The sequence below is a fragment of the Botrytis sinoallii genome, assembly GCF_014898435.1.
Source record: "Botrytis sinoallii strain Bc 23 chromosome Unknown BSIN_007, whole genome shotgun sequence".
In the NCBI taxonomy this organism is placed as follows: Eukaryota; Fungi; Ascomycota; class Leotiomycetes; order Helotiales; family Sclerotiniaceae; genus Botrytis; species Botrytis sinoallii.
In genome coordinates, this window is record NW_024066034.1 from 1,997,867 (window position 1) to 2,015,609 (window position 17,743).

General features: G+C 39.8%; 4 protein-coding genes across 4 annotated transcripts; 1 reads left to right on the forward strand and 3 right to left on the reverse strand.

Moving 5' to 3' along the window:
• Positions 1-4,478: 4,478 nt before the first annotated feature.
• EAF02_004952 (uncharacterized protein) lies at positions 4,479-5,488 on the reverse strand (the record flags this gene model as incomplete). Its single annotated transcript, XM_038901000.1, has 2 exons — positions 4,479-5,421; positions 5,472-5,488. The coding sequence occupies 2 exons, from the start codon at positions 5,486-5,488 to the stop codon at positions 4,479-4,481; spliced, it is 960 nt and encodes a 319-aa protein (XP_038759512.1).
• Positions 5,489-5,938: 450 nt separating this feature from the next.
• Positions 5,939-7,162, reverse strand: EAF02_004953 (uncharacterized protein; the record flags this gene model as incomplete). Its single annotated transcript, XM_038901001.1, has 1 exon — positions 5,939-7,162. One exon carries the CDS (start codon positions 7,160-7,162, stop codon positions 5,939-5,941), a length of 1,224 nt encoding a protein of 407 aa, XP_038759513.1.
• A 4,536-nt stretch (positions 7,163-11,698) lies between these two features.
• EAF02_004954 (uncharacterized protein) lies at positions 11,699-12,778 on the forward strand (the record flags this gene model as incomplete). The annotated part of the gene is made up of 4 exons (XM_038901002.1): positions 11,699-11,984; positions 12,029-12,299; positions 12,354-12,438; positions 12,638-12,778. 4 exons carry the CDS (start codon positions 11,699-11,701, stop codon positions 12,776-12,778), a joined length of 783 nt encoding a protein of 260 aa, XP_038759514.1.
• Positions 12,779-13,206: 428 nt separating this feature from the next.
• On the reverse strand, positions 13,207-17,311 carry EAF02_004955 (uncharacterized protein). The gene is made up of 3 exons (XM_038901003.1): positions 16,233-17,311; positions 15,548-16,177; positions 13,207-15,486 (listed from the first exon to the last, which is right to left on the reverse strand). The coding sequence occupies exons 1-3, from the start codon at positions 17,207-17,209 to the stop codon at positions 13,638-13,640; spliced, it is 3,456 nt and encodes a 1,151-aa protein (XP_038759515.1). The 5' UTR covers positions 17,210-17,311; the 3' UTR covers positions 13,207-13,637.
• Between the last annotated feature and the right edge of the window lie 432 nt (positions 17,312-17,743).

Genomic DNA, 17,743 nt, shown 5'->3' on the forward strand with positions numbered 1-17,743 from the left:
CAGAATAAGTATATCAAATAAAAACAATCAAAATAGTAGAAATTATTAAAACTAAAAAAACTAAAATATCTTTAAACTGGATTTTAGAATATATTTTAATTAAAGGAAATAAATTAGTAATAAACTAGTAAAAAAAACAATTACAATATAATCTATCTTGAATAAAACAAACTTTGAATTATTAAATATAATTATTAAAGAATATATTTCAGATTAATAACTTAATATTTTTAATCAATATAAACTCAAATTAAATCAATTCTTATTAATTTACTCAAAGCTATTTTTATGGAAAATTGATTTGAAAATTAAGCTATCAAGCAAAACTATTCGAAATACTACTAATACATTCTTTTAATTCAAATTAGATTATAAATATATCAAATCCTACTTACATCACTTCAAACTTATTAATAACAAATATAGATATAATAATATCAAGATATCTCAATATTTTCTTATTAACTATTCGATATATAAAATAAAAAGAAAAGAGATTTTTAAGAAAATATTATTATTTAAAAACATTATACAATTCTTATTATATACAAAAATAGATATTAAATTAGCTATCAAATTTATTAATATTATTAAAATCGTTATAAGAGTATAATATTTAGTAAGGATTTTTGAATAAGAAATAATAAAGAAAGGAGTAGTAATAGAAGAAGAAAAAGAAGAAAAGAATAAAGAAAAAATAGTTGAGGAAATAAGAAAAGGATTTGATCTTTTATAATTTCTTGATTTTCAAAATTTTCTTATTATATATAATATATATAATAAGCAAATACTATTCCCCAACATTTGTTTTTACTTTTTTAATAAGATTATAATCAATATTATAAATCAAAAAGTTATTTATTAAGCCTATTGAATCTAGCTATTCTATATAGTTTTAAACTAAAGGTGGATGTAAATTCAATTAATTAATCAATCAATCAATCTAAAGATCTCTAGGAGATCTAATAGCTTCTATTGCTCATCACGTGATTGAGAAAGAGTTGAGGCTAGTATTATAAGATCTCTTGCTTTTAGAATCGCTTTCTTTGGTGTAGTTGTTTTGTTTTGTATTCTAGATTATTTGTTCTGATTACTAAAAAGTATTATAGAGTACTATTTCTTATTCTGATTGAATATATAGATAGTATTGATTGTATCTTGAGTAATAAAGGAGTTACTAAATAGATTAAACTCTTCAGCTCTTTTTTCAGAATTGATTAACTGATTGATTGATAGAATAAAGCTAGAGATTTCGAATTGAGAGTTTTCAAAAGGCGAGAAAGAGTTTGAAGATATTGGAGTATCTAAAACAACAGTAGGATAAGTATTTAATATAATAGAGATTTCAGAAAAAGCCTCCATTATAACTATATCCTCAAATATTGATAGATTATTGAAACAATTCATATTAAGGGTTTTATTCTTATTTTGATAATTTGAGGTAAAAATTTTATATGAATTTTCGTATACGTTTTGTATATGGAATGCCAATAATAATATCATAATAACTATTAATCAGAGTTACTTAAAAACAATTGTAATCAATTTGGTTTAATAACTATAATCTAAATCGATCGCGAAAGGGTTGTATTTCGAAGAAAAAGTTTCCTTCGAAATTTGTTGTGTGATCAACCTCAATCTCGGCGGTGGGAATAGCAGCAAGTCCATCTTGCTCGACGAATTGGAGCGCGAGAACATTGGCCAAGCCACGCTAAATGGTGTAGTTGGCCAGCTCTATAGAAGTTATCGGTTTAGATAGACGAATTGTACATCTGGCTCGACCATAGTTGCCTTGCAGGTTCAGTTAAAAAAGTAGGCCGTCGGCATGTTGGTCGCCTTCAAGATGCTCATTATATATCTTCGGCCCCGAAGCACGTTTTGGCGACAAGCTTTCTGAATGCTTTTGATATAATCCCGCCGATAATATAGCAGGTTAATACCGATGGACATAATGTGTCCTAAGTGATGACGTCTGTATATGATCTGTATCACATTCTTCACCAGGATAATCATCTTCAGTGCCTCCTTGACCCAAACGAAAGCCTTTTCGGCTCGTCCAGTATCCTTTCGGGCACCTTCAATAGACATATCGTCAGTCATTCTGATAGAATCCCGCCGATATTATAGCAGGCTAATGCCGAGGAACATAAAGTGTCCCAAGTGATGATGTCTGTATATGATTGACGTTCCTCGCTGAATTGCTCTCAAGTCCAATGCGGAGGTTAAATAGAGGGTATATCCAGAGATGTAGCTGTGGTCTTTGATTGAAGAATATAATTTGCGATGGAATCTATTTGCGAAGAGTTCCTTGTTCGGCGAGGAAAGTTGTTGCAGGATATATGGGCTGGTAGATGAATGACGTATGCTCCATTCTATATGATGGCTATGCCACACCACAACAGTAGATGTCGTGAGAAGTACCCAAGAAATGGTCGATTTGTGATGTGTGGTTCCATTCGGGCAGGAGTACCTCGTAACAACAGGGCGTAACTTAGATCGATTGTAAGATTTGGAGGAATAGTGTCTATTGAAACAACTATAGGGGTGTCATAGACCACTGGTCTAAACATCTCCACCTTGGCCGAGTTTTGCAAGACGTGACTCTCCATGAGACTTTCGGATCATAGTGGACATAGTCACCAGAAATTTCCATGAGGAGAATTGGTGGCTAAGGAATCCAGTTGGTAGATGACTATTAATTAGTTAGTATACGGGCTTGAGAATTGGTCATCATTGAAGAAGAAGGAATAAAAATAACACTTACTTCCAAATGGTCTATCGTCACAATAGACCTACCACAATGAGGCTGAAGCTCCACGATGTTAACCCGGAGTACAACTTATCGAGCGTCGTAGCCCCGGAAGAAACTACTGCCAGTCTTTCAAGACGATGAAAACCGTGCTCGACATTGCGATATCTCTAGATCGAGCTCCAACTAACGGTAGCCTGAAGCGTGGTGATGATTTTGAATCAATCTGGAAATATCTTCTAGAACGACAAAATAAAGGCATAGTCCAGTGCTCCAACTAGGAGGAATTGATGTGGTTCTGAGAGAAGGTGCCAGCCACGATTGGCAGAAGTCTCGGCAGGACGTTCCGGGTCAGAATCTCCACTGAGCCTCCTTTGGACAGAATTGTGTGAAGTGGAAGATAGCAAGTTGCTCAGGAGTGAAGATCACGCCACTTAGTGCGACGTAGCTCTCAAACACGTGATATCCTAGTGACATCAATCTTGTCACAACAAGTCCAGTTTATTCGATTTGATTGATCAAATCAAGTTAAACTTATCATTAAGTATCTTTCTCTCACTGGATTATCTAAATGCCTAACGGTAACTTTTATACGCTCAAATGGCAAATTCAGCTCTGTGTACTTTGCGACTGAAGTACTAACCCCTCCTCTGGAAGATTCATACAGTTGGGCTCTTGAATTTATGGAACTGGTTACGTATGCAGAGTTCTTAGTATTTGAAGCTTGAGGAAAAACAACATTATGCCAAGATTCTCAGAGGAGTTCTTGGCATTCCGGATAATATCATGCGTACCCGTGGACGCCCCAAATGTTGAACCATATAGTTTAATTGTGTCACATGATGATATGATCTACACCCTTGGGCGCTGTCATTACGACAGGGGGAAAGTGAGCTCTAAAGCAACGTGTATGATAGACACTAGAATATATGTATCCTTTTAGCACCAAAGACATTAGTACCAGATGTGACTATGACGAAATGGCATATGAGATAGGTGTGACTTGAACTCAAAAGTCCTCTGTGTATAACTGAAAAAGTCACTTGGTGTGTGTCGCAGAGCCTGTGGGAGACTTATATTGCCGAGGTACTTGCATTTGTGTGCCATGAGAAGCTATATGTTTGCGATTAGGCCATTTTATCATATTGAAGGTATAGCAACACACAGTCCCATTGTTTCATATAATGATGTAAAATCACTTGTTGTTGGGATCCTTCGGTGCTGGGAAAGTAGGTTTATGGTCCCAGTCCCTTACCACCAGTCAAAAACATAAGATGATTAAAGTGGGTGATAGAAAGAGAGAGAAGGGGAAGGGATTCTGATAAGACAAAACTTGTCCAGTGCACCCCAGAATATATGGCTTACCATCGAGGAGAACAAAGATATAACTCATCTAAGCATACAAAAACTGCCGAAAACCCCTTGAAACATTGATTTTCTACCAGGCTTTCAAACACACCTATATTATATATATGTTTTTTTTTTCAATATTTTGTATTTTGATAAATCTTGAAAACTCACGTTGATTTGTTCCATCTACGCTTGAACATTGAGCCCTACTTGCCCATTTTGAAGTTGAGCAACTAAGCCAAAAATTCCCACTCTATTCTGAACATTAAACCCTGATTGACCAATCCAAGCTCATTCTCGTCCTACGCAGAATTCACATCATCAATGATATTCTGGTAGGGGTACCAACAGCTACTTTGGAGTTGAATGAGCCTCGTCCTCATTCTTTGATGGAAACTCTGTCTCTGCCCACCCCAAAAAAATGATTGGAATGCTCGAACGGAAAATCATAGTCAAGCTTCTTCAATCTATGTCTCATCACCAGTCCAATCGCACCCTCTTCATCCTGGTTCCGATTTTTCCTGCCCCATTTGTCAGTCTCCTCAGGTTCTCGGAAAGTGCAATGAGCGAAGTCCAGCATGACAACACGATAATTATCCTGCGCAGGTTGCCTCGTGATCATGATGTTTGAAGGCCTCACGTCCTCGTTCAGAATTGAGTAGTCGTCAAGAAGTCGTATAACTCGCACTGCCTCGTTACAAATATCTCCCCAGGACTCCTTTGGTGCTTTGGTTGGCAGATTTGATAGTGTATACCCATCGATGAGCTCTATCAGAACACCTTTTACCTCGAAGAATTTAGTAGCATCGTCTAGAACTGTGTCCAGTGCCGCGGTTGCTTGCAATGTGACTCGTGCCAACAGTTGCGGGATCTCCTTGCCCTGCAAGTGTTCTAGCCTTTGATACACAGTCGATTCAGCCTCATACATATCAAGACACAGATCGTAAAGATAAGCTTCATTTTGCCCCATGTCCCAGCCTTCCTCGGGTTCCTCAAAGTCCTCATCGTTTCTCAGTCGATCTACGAACTTTGAAGCATCACCACTCTTATTAATACATTCAAAAAACGCCGTCTCTTTAGCAACAGTTGACGGGCCGACCTTGTAATCAGATCGGAGTTGAGACGCAAATTGTCGGTCAAAAACTTTGAGCACGGCCCGTTTGTTGTCAGGCTGATTCAGTAACTCCACTTCCATGACACAGGAGAGTGTTGGTGGCTCGAAGAATCTGATTATCTTGCAAGAAATAGTATCTCCATCGGGTTTTGCATCTGACCCGTTTTCTGGTCGCAGCTCCAAGATTGTTCCCTCAATATAGATGCGCCTCGATGTTTGTTAGCTAGTAAAAATATTTCTCGCGCCGTAATGACTCACTCTATGTCTTTGTCCATCTCGGACAATGATAATTGACTCGTCAAGTGTGGTTATTTCGAAATATCTGTTGCGAATATTTGTAGCAATTGAAGAAACAAAAGTTTGTTTCCAGTTTCAATAGACGGTCCGTCATAAATAAAGGAATTAAGGAGGCAGTGAGTGAGCACGATAGGCTGATCAAATTGCCGCTTTAACGATAATGTGTTGACGCTTTAAGGACTTTGTTCGAGGTGAATTTGATATTAGATTCACTTGAACAATCACGACAGAATGATACAAGGCAGCAAGAATATTCGAAGTGTGCTGACAGTCCATTTCGAAGAAACCCTTGTAACATGTCCTTCGGCACGACTAAACACAAATGCCTAGAGGTAAAAGCAGAAGCGCCACCATGTCAGGATGAACTACTTTCACACCTCCAATGTTATGATCTTTACTTGCGAAAGTATTTAAATCCATTTGTAGTGTCATAAATCTGGGAATTCAGGTTCATCTATGTCAAGCTTCCAATCGTCGTCTCCCTTGCCACCCTTCCAATTTCCCGTACTTCTTCGATTCCTCCTTTGCAGCCTTTTCCTCATCCCTCCAGGATACTCATTTTGGGTCGTTCTTTCAACTTTGTCGAATTCATTATTGCGATCCTTAATGTTTAACAAGCAAAGTTGCACATCTTCATCCTCAGTCAAGCCGAGCTTCTTCGCTAGCTTGCTGATGACTTGCGCCGATGAATTCGAGGATCGCTTCAAGATCGGAACTGCATCGAAGAATACTTGTTTCAAGGACTTTTGATAGTCAGGAACCAGCTCATCATTCCCACAGTCACTAACAAGACCACGTATTCCATATACGAAATCTCGAGGCTCTGTGGCAATGAAACTATCCAAACATATGTCCATACACTGGCCCAGCCGGAAGAGTTGTCCTCTTTGTGCCCAGTATCTAAACAAAGTGATATGTCGGACCGCCAAAGTTTCTTTCACCGTATCGTTCCAAGCATCTCCATGGTCTCTAGATCTCGCCAAATTCTTTAAACCTTCGTCAAATATATCACCAGGGATATTCCTACTACCACAGCATACTAAATATTCTCGACCGAGGCATATTTCTTGCATCATCCAGATTCGGTGCCAGTAAGATCTCTGACACAAGGCCAGGAGTGCTGCGCGCCAATCCTTACGATTTCGGTCTTGTGATTCAGCAATTTGTCTCTCCCCCACACGGGTACTTTCCAATATTTTCAGGATCTCAATTGCAAGATCACTATCATCTTTCGCAGGACCTAGCCAGAGAATGACTCTTTGTGCTCTCTTGTAAATTGTTTGCATGATGTGTACCTGGCGATTTCTTTCCAGATGATCGGATTGATTGATACATAGAGCATCAATCCAAATATACCGATCTTTATCAACAAACCTTAATTGTATGAGGGCATCGTATAGGTTCTTTCGAATCCGAAATTTGCAATCATCCACAAGAATGATTGGGTCGTCGCTACTGGCTACTTTCCACTCATATGACAACGCTTCATATTTTATCGTACCCGAGGGATCTTTCAGGTCTATGTGGAGGATTGAACTTTGAATGAGAGAGTCGCCGGTACCCCCACTTAGAATGAAAATTCGGATTGCTGTTGGTTTGTCGAGATCTAGAGGCTCATATTCAAATGTGGAAACGGGCTGTTCTTCGGTCATAATGAAACGTCTATCAGGCTCAGAGAATTCACATTGTATGTGAGACAATAGTCGATGAGCCAAGCAACTCGAAGTTCACGTGTGTCGGTTCTTATCGCCAAATCAGGATACACTAACGCGCGTATATTTTTTTGGTAGCAGCCAATCAATTGTTTCCGGAAATCTTATCAAATTTACAGGGGGCAGATCGGCAGGGGTGGATCGGATTAGAACGACCATGTCTTTCGACTTCACCTCGAACACTAAAAATTTGCCGTGTAAAGGCTTGACACTCACGATATCACAATCCCAAGCCAAAAAATTGGCCGTCCCCCAATCTATTCCGGTGATTTTTGAAGTAACACTCAATTTGCATCTATGTATCATTTTATCGGTTTTCCCTGTTTAACAAGTACGTATGCTTGCTCACTCCTCAAGATCCCCGAGGTATTCTGCCATGAAGTCCGAATTTCGATCATCTGGTATTTCGAAAAAATGAATATACTTTCCACCCAACCCTTCTCCCACTAATGGTCTTTTCCTTTCAAAGGTAAGCAGGCAAGCAATTGCGAGCAGGTAACGGAGGGCAAGCTTTTTCACTATGACTTTCTAGGAGAAAAGATATTTTTTCTTCGACAACACCCATACCTCATTAGTTAGCATCTACCGACATGGCAACAATTGTGACAACATAGTTTCTCTGACGTGCCGTAGACAAAAACTTTTGATCGTCTTAGCTTTCTCATGGTGGATAATGTATTCTCGGAATGAATTCTCGGGATGTCTTCCCAATTAGTCCGTCTAGGTTAGGCCCGGGTCGCTAATTAGTTCGCATCGAAATCCCACAAATGTTTCGCTTCTACAATTGCTTCACGATATACATCGGTAGAAACAACTCAATAATTTGTATCATTCATTTACTCAATTCAATCTAGATAGAAGCAACCGAGTTCGAGGCTGAATCGAGTATGCGAAACTCACGAATCGAAGGAAAGGATGGATATGTGCATCACTCAGAAGAGATCATTTCTCTCTCTGGCAGAATTTTCGAGTTGGATAGAGTGATAGTATCATTTGGTTATAGAGTTTGTATTGCTAGGAAATTCCATGGTATCGCTCGTCTCGTGTCATCTTTCTCAGTTATTCCTTTGTGCTCGTTTGGCATTGAATTTGACATCGTGGTTGAATGAAGTTTTTTTTTGAGTATTGCTGTGTGTCTCGATTCTTCGGACACCATATCCTACAAATTCTCAATCGCTTTTCGTTCCAAATCTCTCGAGGTTCTACCAAGTGCGTATCGAAAACTTTCTTGTCATCTGGCATATGGGAATCAGTCATATCTTCAGTGAGGTTATGATTTAAGTTTCTCGTACAATTATGACGGAATCACTTTTTTTCTTGCCTGGTAGATTTGAGACATAATGGTATTATGATAGCTTCATCTTACAAGGCTTTTTACCCTCCACCAATAGCATGCAATGAGTGATAGATTGTCGTAAAACTTTGAATTATCTTCTCAACTTCTGGATATATTTGGCGAACCCTCAACCGAGATAATGAATTGATATGTGTGTCATTGCTGATTTCTCTGTGTTCGCTTTTGCATCGCGTTACCATCTCTCCATTCCATGAAGACTCTCAATTTTGTCTCGTAATATCGAGTCTAGGGCTAGTCTCGTGTTGTGCGATAGAGGCAGGAGACGTTCGTTCTCGATTCGCGACGTCCTGAGACTCGGGAATAAGGCTCTAAATATCGGTATTGATCGTGGATTAACGTCGCTACGGAATTCAGTCAGTTTCTCTTGGTTCTTTGATCACTGCATTGCATAACATTAACTTCAATATTCATGGTTCAGACTTTAGAGACTTTGTTCGAGTCATGCGCCAATACCAGCTATATTATCAATCGTGCCGTCTATAGAGCGGAATCAAACCATGGAAAGGTTCAAAGGCATGTGGTATGTCGAAGATGAATGATTTGTTTTATTCGATATCTCAATCTTGAGCTTGTCAATTGCTCAAGGACACGAGTCAACCTCGCAACTTAAAGTATCTGCCAATCAGCGCTGAAATTTTGGAAGTGCATTTCGTATTTGACAAGTAGAATCTAGTGAAAAATATTACAAGACGATCGTTTTTGTATGTGTGGTCTCTCCAAAATCTGAAGGACCGTGAATTATTGTTACCTCGTAAATAAGGAAAGTGCAATCATGACATGTCTCGTCGCCCCTGCGTACCTGCCAATAGTATGAGCTTCGTGCCCCATTTCCGTAACTTCTCACAATGAAATGCTGCCCCTCAATGGAAAACACATTTAAGACGCACGCAAAGTGACCTGTTCATCCCATACATTCTCATGGTAGTAGGTTGAAGTGTGATTAGATATCCCATTTTCAATTTTTACTGCATGTCTAGAAATATATTCGAATCATACCGAACACCTATTGAATCCTCACGATCGATCCAGACTGCAATAGATTGAGTAGCGTTGCCGTGAAGACATCGATACTACCTCCAGTAACCAATCCTTTCACTTGAAGTATCTTTTCAAGAGGATCTACGTGATTCAGCCCTACGGATATTCTCATTAACCAATCCTATCCCTTGCAATATATCAATAGATTTTCTAGGGGGTACTTTGGACAATACTATCGATTTTAGTACACTTTAACATTTTTAAACAGCCATTAGCTGAATTTTGAAGCCGAGAAATTACGAAATCCCCCTCATGCAGTTCACTTTAACCAAGTTTAGCCATGTATGTCCTGTTTGCTCAAAATCCAGAAATCGCACTAAAGGTTTAAGAGAATTATTTTGCCTATAAATATCATCCTTTCCCCCTTTCTCAGACCTTCTTCTTCTTCTTCTTCAATATGCAAGTTTACTTGGGGTCAGCTTTGTCTGATAGGAGGTGGTGGCCCAGGTACACTTCAGCATGCCCAACGTAAGTGTTCGCTCCCACACCAACGAGTTAATTTATTCTTTAGAATTTCGATCCCGATCGAGGACGACCGCGATGATATGGAAGGGAGGATAAAGGTTGGGCGGGTGAACACGGCCCCATATCGTACAGGCAGGAGATAGGCTCATCTCTGCAGGTCAAATACGGTATGGGTGGGAGGCATTGTTTCTCTGGCTTTTTAGCTGGCATTCGAAGCCTACAATCCAATTCAGATGAACTACACATTTGGCCTTGTGCTATTGTGTAAGCTCTAGTAGAAAAATTTGAGGAAATTTGGGTTCAAGTGTAGATCATTCTTGTATAGTACGCATAATTGATATGTTCAAATTCTTGCTGCGACCTTTATGCAACTGAACTAACATGTTTCGAGTGAATTTTTACTGAATATATGTCACTTGCTTCACGGACACTTCGGGAGTTCGGAAGTCTAATTAAAAGTGGCATTATACTCGAGACGAGCCGGAGATAAGAATCGAAAATTCGATACTTAAGGAAGCTCCGAGATCACTGTATTTCATATGCTGTAGCCCAATAAATGTCATTCAACTCTGATGAGCACGTCAGCGTTGGCTACGCTTGATTGAAGCAGTCGCGGAACATAGTTATCAAGCCAAATTACTCTTTTGCGAAAGCTTCGACTACAGATGCATGTACTAGCCACGCACTTATCATTTTCGCGAATGATGTACATTAGTCAATAGATTAGACATTTCTCAAGCGAAGGAATGCTCCCTGTAACGCTAACGGAAGACCTTATCGATACAGTAAATTGTAAATACTCAAGTCTGTTGAAATCTGCCAGTACTTAGATTCTTGACTATCTAAATAGTTCGGCGATGATAATACGAAGTTGCGAGTCAATGAATTTGCTTCAAAAATGAAATTCTCGCTAAACTTTATTTTAAGGTTTAAGGGGGAACGTGGGGCACTTTTAGCGATGGGGTAGGTGCAGGTCACATCAACTGGGTCTAGCCTTTCAAATAAATGACACATCATTGTAAGCTTATGTGAAACTACGAGTTAAAGTAAAAGAAGTTTTATCTAGTACATTCCATTTGCGACTAGTATATGATGTTCTAGGGAATTAAATGATAATAGCACGACTAAATGTGAGTCGGATATCGTGATAACAATACAGCTGAACTCTTCCGACCATTATTAATGTACATAAAAGAAACTTTTGTACAAGGGTATGGTTCAGTTATCATCGGTCTGCCTCCTCGTAACACAGCACATCGAGGTCACCAACTAAAACCTCTCAGAGTTCATCCGAGCACAGACCACCATCGACATATCGTCCTCGATCACCTGAACAGAAATTCCAAATGCTGACAGTTTACGCTTATAAACCATTTTGTTTCTGAACACCGATCATGCAGTCATCCCTTATTCTTAACTGAAAGGATGAATAACTCCTCATCCGAACTCCGGTTCGTTCATAATGACCGCCCAGATGTTAAGAAACACAATTGTCAGCAAAGAACGTCTTAATCATGAATTCGTAGCTTATAAGAAGTGATCAGGCTATCACAATTGCCACAATTCATCTTTAGAGTTGTTAATTTTCATTCTCAGGTTTGTTATCTTACCCCAATATGAATTCCACTGCAGAGAACTACGGAATTGTCAAAACAGCTGTTGGAGAAGCAAGATTGCAGCCAATTCCCATCCCACGACTTCGGGATGATTACATTCTCGTCAAGACAATTGCCGTCGCAAGAAATCCCACAGATTGGCAAACCGTAGACGAAAAGTCCAGTCCAAGGACAAAGGGTCCCACGCTTTTAGGATGTGATTTTGCGGGGATCGTGGTTGAGATTGGGAAGGGTGTCAAGAAAGAATGGAAGAAGGGAGACAGAGTTGCGGGGATGGCACATGGAGGTTTGCTCTTGGTATAATGATACAAAGTACTGACATCAACACAGGTAATGACATTGAGCCTGAAGATGGAAAATTTGCCACATACATTGTAGTCAAAGGCGATGTTGCATTCCGCATTCCGGATACTATCAATTTCGAGGAAGCTGCATCGCTTGGCGTTGGAGTTACTACTATTGCATTGGGATTTTACAAGTATTTGTCTTTACCTCTCTTGACATTTCCCCTTTCCATGCCAAATTCCGAGAGCAAACTCCCTCTTCTAATCTATGGAGGAAGTTCGGCAACTGGAACATTAGCTATTCAATTTGCGAAGTTGTGAGTTCTATATCCCTACCCGCTATGAATTATCACTAACGGACACCATTAAAGATCCGGGTTGCAAGTAATCACTACATCGTCACCGAAAAACTTTGAGCTTTTGGAAAGCTTAGGTGCGGATCATGTTTTAGATTATGTAAGAGAAGATAGCTTTTGGCTTGTGAACTTTCTCGACTAAGTCGTAGCTCTGTCTGAAGATTGGATCTACATCTGAAATTTTCCAACCCCCAAGGTATCATGCTAATATCATCCAGCATGATCCCAACTGCGGAGCCAAAATCCGCTCATTTACTAAAAACAAACTTCACCACGTCTTCGACACAATAGCCACCTAGTCCAGCGCTCAAATTTGTGCCAATGCACTGTCAACTTCCGGCGAAAATATCTATGTGAATCTCATGGGTATTGAAATGCCCAGAGATGACGTCAAGAATGTTTTCTTTCTCGGATACTCGGTCACTGGCGAAGAGTACTAAAGTGAAGGAGAAGTATGGCCAGCTGCACCTGAAGATTTCGAACTCGGAAAAAGAGCTTTTGTCCTATTGGAAAGACTGTTAGAGAATGGGCTGATTAAGAATCATCCGGTGAAGATAATGAATGGTGGCTTGAAGGGAATATTAGAAGGAATGAGAGAGATGCAAGAGGGAAAGGTAAGCGGAGAGAAGCTGGTTCATAGAGTTGGGGAATCTTGAGAGATATATAAGTTATGGATGACTATGACTCCGGTTGCCTAAGGCCTTTAGCGGGTTTTCTACAACAAATCACCTGGGTATGGGTACTTGTGGCTTTGCACGCAAGTCGATCAGGTGAGTATGAAAGCGTATCTTAAGGGAGATTCGGCCATTAGTGCCACGAAAAGTCGATGCTCCAAGTAATCTAGACATCGACATACACTCATTTAATCTCATCTTTCATTCAATGTATTAATTCAAGAATAAACACCAGATAATTCCTCCTATACCCTAAATTCTCTCAAATTTATGTAATAATGCCGAAATTACTTGACATGAAAAGATTCAATTATTTATACCACAGCTGCTTTATGTAGTTCAACGCACTACTCTCATCATGGTCTTGGCATGAACAATGTTTCCGTAAAGATTGAATGCACACAACCTCCAAGTGAAGTTTTGACCATCTTTCACATAGAACAGTAGTGTGAAAATCTCGAAATATGATCTCCTTTCAACACTTAGATCAAATCAAACATGCGAACATATTTTGAATGAAAACCGACTCCCCTCAATATTCAAAACCACCTTACACGATTTCAATCCTCGCTCGTGCCATTTTGATTCGACACCTTTGGTGAATAACCCACCACCTAATGGGTACCTAAGAATCATCGACAAATAATCTCCATATATCTTCCACAATTTTGTCTTGTGATGCTATAGTCAAAAGTTCGATGATGGATCTGCAAATACGTGGTCGGAAAGTTTTTGGGAGCAATTTCTTGAACGTTTTCCTAACCTTATCTAATGCGGTAAGCCCATTATTATTCGGAATGGAATAATCTGCACCTAGTGATAGAAGAAGCAACACACGCTTATCACTCTCTAATTGCAGATCATTAAGGAAAATATTTAACGCAGTATCCCCTTCACTATTCTGTGCATTAATAGGCGTACCGGCATTGACAAGTACTGGCACCAGATCATTCAAACCTTCGTCATTTTGTACAGCAAAATGCAGGGCTGTACGTTGAAAATTATCAGTCGCCGCTACATCTACACCCTTCCGTGTTAAGTGGTCAACAATTCTTGCGCATTGTCCAAAATTGTAGTGTCCCCCATACCGATAATTTCTCTTAGCTAGAAAATGTATGAGTGTAGCCCCCGAAGAATCTTTGGCCATAATATCTGCCCCAAAAGAACAGAGAGTGTCTACGATGGCGGTGTTGCATCGTATTACAGCAAATTTTAAAGGTGAAGGGTATTGATCATCTGGTTTGTGTGCGCCGTAATAGATTGCCAAGGTTTCAAGTATATTGACACTCTCGACAGAAGGGATAACGCTCCTAGTCTCACCATTCGCGTCAGCTCCGCAATGAAGTAGAAACTTGACCATTTCTTCGCGTTCTTTCAAAACAGCTATTCCAAGAAGACTGTGACTATCGTATCTACTTATCAGTTTTTTCGTGAGCGGATCGTTGACATCTATCATGAAATAGTCAAGTAGAGTCTTTGCAACTTCAATATGCGAGGCCTGGATAGCTTCACAAAGACTCATGTAGATAATCTCGTGCCCGGGACTGCCTTTTGCATAGTAGTCACTGTATCTGCTAAGAAATTGTCTGACAATCATGACATGTCCCCCCTGAGCTGCATACGCCAATGGATAATATATATGCCCAATATAATTTGCCACAGGCGCATTCCCATCAATATTGTTGTATGCCAACAAAGTCATGACAATTGCCATCAATCCGTATATACAGGAAGTGGTCAAGATAGATGCATTAGTTACCCCAACATGGTAGTGTTCGGTGAAAGCGTCGTCGAATTTGCGTTTGTAATAACTAGCGGCTTTGAGCCACCGTTTATGTGATGCACTATAGCCCATATCCAGATCCTTGCCGATAAACTGTTTCAAAAATTCGCTGGTCACCACATCGGGCTGCGCCAATTTGCAATGCTCAGACCAATATTCTGCTGCATAATATGTGAAATCTTTGTTTTTTCGAATAACTTCATCTGCTTGCTCTTTGAAAATGATTACATGGCAAGATTCATATAAGAAAACGTAAAGGCATCGATTCATCAAGAATAATTCTCTGAATTGGATGCTGAAACAATCTCTTGGGGCGCAATTCTCCAGAAATTCTCGAACCGAAAGGTGTGCAAAGCGTAGAATTCGTTCTCCTTTATCAAATATTATCAGATTGCAGCAAACATATAGCAACTCATCAACCGTAGAGACCATGACTTCGTCTGTGTCAATTTCAACAGTGACTGCGGCGAGCATCTCATCCAGATCGAGTTTTCGTCTCGTGCTTAATAACACCTGTAATGTCCTGATGGCAACTTTCTGACTTGGCTCTTCCATGCTCATAATGTCTTGATAAACAAGATGATAAGAGTCCTCAAGTGATTTTGGGAGCTTTCTGAGAACACTATCAATGTCTCCTTTGACTCTAACCTGCTTACAAAGTTGCTGTATCTGCAAAGTCACCCATCGAAACCTGTTTAATGGTTCATTTTGTCAGTAATTCCAATTTCCAGAATAGAAGCGGATGAACATACATTCCCTGAGATCCATCAATAAGAGCTTGACTTATTTGCTGCTCTATTTTCTTCTTTTCTTCGGGTATAAGTTTTCCTTTGACTATCCTTTTCTTTTCAATTGCCTCGGAAACTTCCTTCTTGACATAATTCTCAATGTCGTTAGAAATGTGGCCAGGTTGAATTGAGATGCATGGCGACTCTTCAAGTTGACTGACTATGTCATAGTCTCTCCTGCTCGAAATGAAAACCTTGACAACGCTGGCAGATTCATCAATGATAGTTTTCAAAGATTCAATAAGGCTGTATCTTTCACTGGGGTCACACTCATCCAGTGCGTCAATCACCACATAGAAAGGATCTACTTGAAGTATTTTGAGAAGAACTTCAGTAGTCTCATTCAAATTCAAACGCTCCTGAGGAGAGAGTCCTCGGTTATCTTCTTTCAGCTTCGTGTAGACCTCGACAACAGGCTTTCGGATTGGAAGGTTAGCGGTGTTTGATGATACTTGCTCCAAGATACTACGTAGAACTTCTTCGGGGTTGGCTCTCTCAGGTTCTGCAGTATTACGGGAACAATAGAAATATGCAACCGGAGCCGCAGTCCTTATACTAGAAGCTTCCTGGCACAGACTATCGATAACCGAGGACCTGAAAACAATGTCAAAACTTTGATTGTATTGGAATCTCAGCTCGGTTTACTTACGTCAAAACGCTTTTCCCACAACCGGCTATCCCATTGAGCCATAGTATGGACGATGCACTGGAATCTTTCCACTGATTGTAGTCTATCGAATTTAGAAGCCATTCGCAAGAGCCTTTAAGATGCTCGCTACGCTTTAATTTGTGATGCTTTCGGTATGGTATCGTTGAGAGCCATCTCAGTAAGGTCTCGCGCTCTTGGAGTTCTAAAGAATCTTGGTAGTCCTGTAAAATTGTTGCGCTTCTTATGATTGGTTGTTTAAATTGTCGAAGAATATCTTCGAATTGACGAATGTTTTGAGCGTCAATCAACCTGGTACAATCTGTAACTCGTTGATGTTTGACCCATACCATGTTAAGGCCATCTTGTAATTTATTCGAGGGTAATTTGATTGCCGAAATTAGACGGTTTGCCGTGCTTTTTCGATATATTTGAATCGCATGTGACTCAAATGTCAAAATCGCGACATAAAGTTCCAGCAAGGCTCCATTAAAGCCCGTGTCATCACCAGCAGATTGTGAGTACAGATCTTCGAGCACCTTGCACTGAGCGATCAACTTTGAGATTTGTTCCAACCCCTCGATCAAAATCCCAAGCGACTGACTATCTTCAACTGCAATCGTAAGAAGCAATCGCACCGCTGCCCAAGGGAGAGCTGCATGTCCAGGATCGTAACTGACGATTACATCTCCGATATCCTTTACTTTGTCCACCCAAACAAGTATTTTTTCGAAGAGATCTCGGACAATTATCGTTGTGCCATTCTTCTTTTTGTATTTCCATGCTTTCTGTATGCATAATTCTTTTTTCTCGGTAGCAAGATTGTGAATGTCTTGAAGAATGTCCAAATAACCCGTTCGAGTGGGGTCTAGTTTGATTTCGTCTTTATCTTCCTTCTTCAATGATTCCCAGGCTTGGTGCCATCGTTTCTCGGCCACTGTGCGCTGCGGTATCGTGGGAGTTGAACATGAGCTAGCCATTTTGAAAACAACACGATTTGTAAATGTGTGTAAAATATTTAGGAGGAATGGATTTCTTCTTCATTTTTGGGGTGTTGCCATTTCTGCGAGGCTGGCCTTGGTTGTCACCACAATTGTGTAATTATTCAGAGGGAGCTGACGAACTTACTGGCCAATTAACAACCTTGCCCATTTCGAATACCATAATTCAAGTGGCCTTTAATTATCAAAACCACAGGGGTAGAAGTCACATATGATTTGCTGATTGTTAACCCAGTTACCGCAGCTTGGCAATAAGCTCTACCAATCTAACCTTGTATTTGAGTTGTTGATTCTTTCTCAGTTCAAGACTATAAAGAATATATATCGTTAGATCAGGTTGTTTCACACACCTTCTCTAGGTATATAAATTGTGATTGTTTTAATTCCAATAAAAAGAAGTGGGACCTAAGCATTAAACCCGAATTTAATAATTCGCGCCCGATGCTTGAGCCAGCTCTTGGGCTGATTCTATGCAGTATTGTCTCGAACTCAGCTCTTAGACACTCAAAAGAG

Bases quoted from the DNA above. Each gene is read 5' to 3' on its own strand.
- EAF02_004955 (XM_038901003.1), bottom strand. From the start codon at position 17,209: ATGGCTAGCTCATGTTCAACTCCCACGATACCGCAGCGCACAGTGGCC. The intron at 16,178-16,232 runs GTAAGTAAACCG...CATTGTTTTCAG, and splicing joins TGTGGGAAAAGCGTTTTGAC to GTCCTCGGTTATCGATAGTC. The intron at 15,487-15,547 runs GTATGTTCATCC...ACCATTAAACAG, and splicing joins ATTGATGGATCTCAGGGAAT to GTTTCGATGGGTGACTTTGC.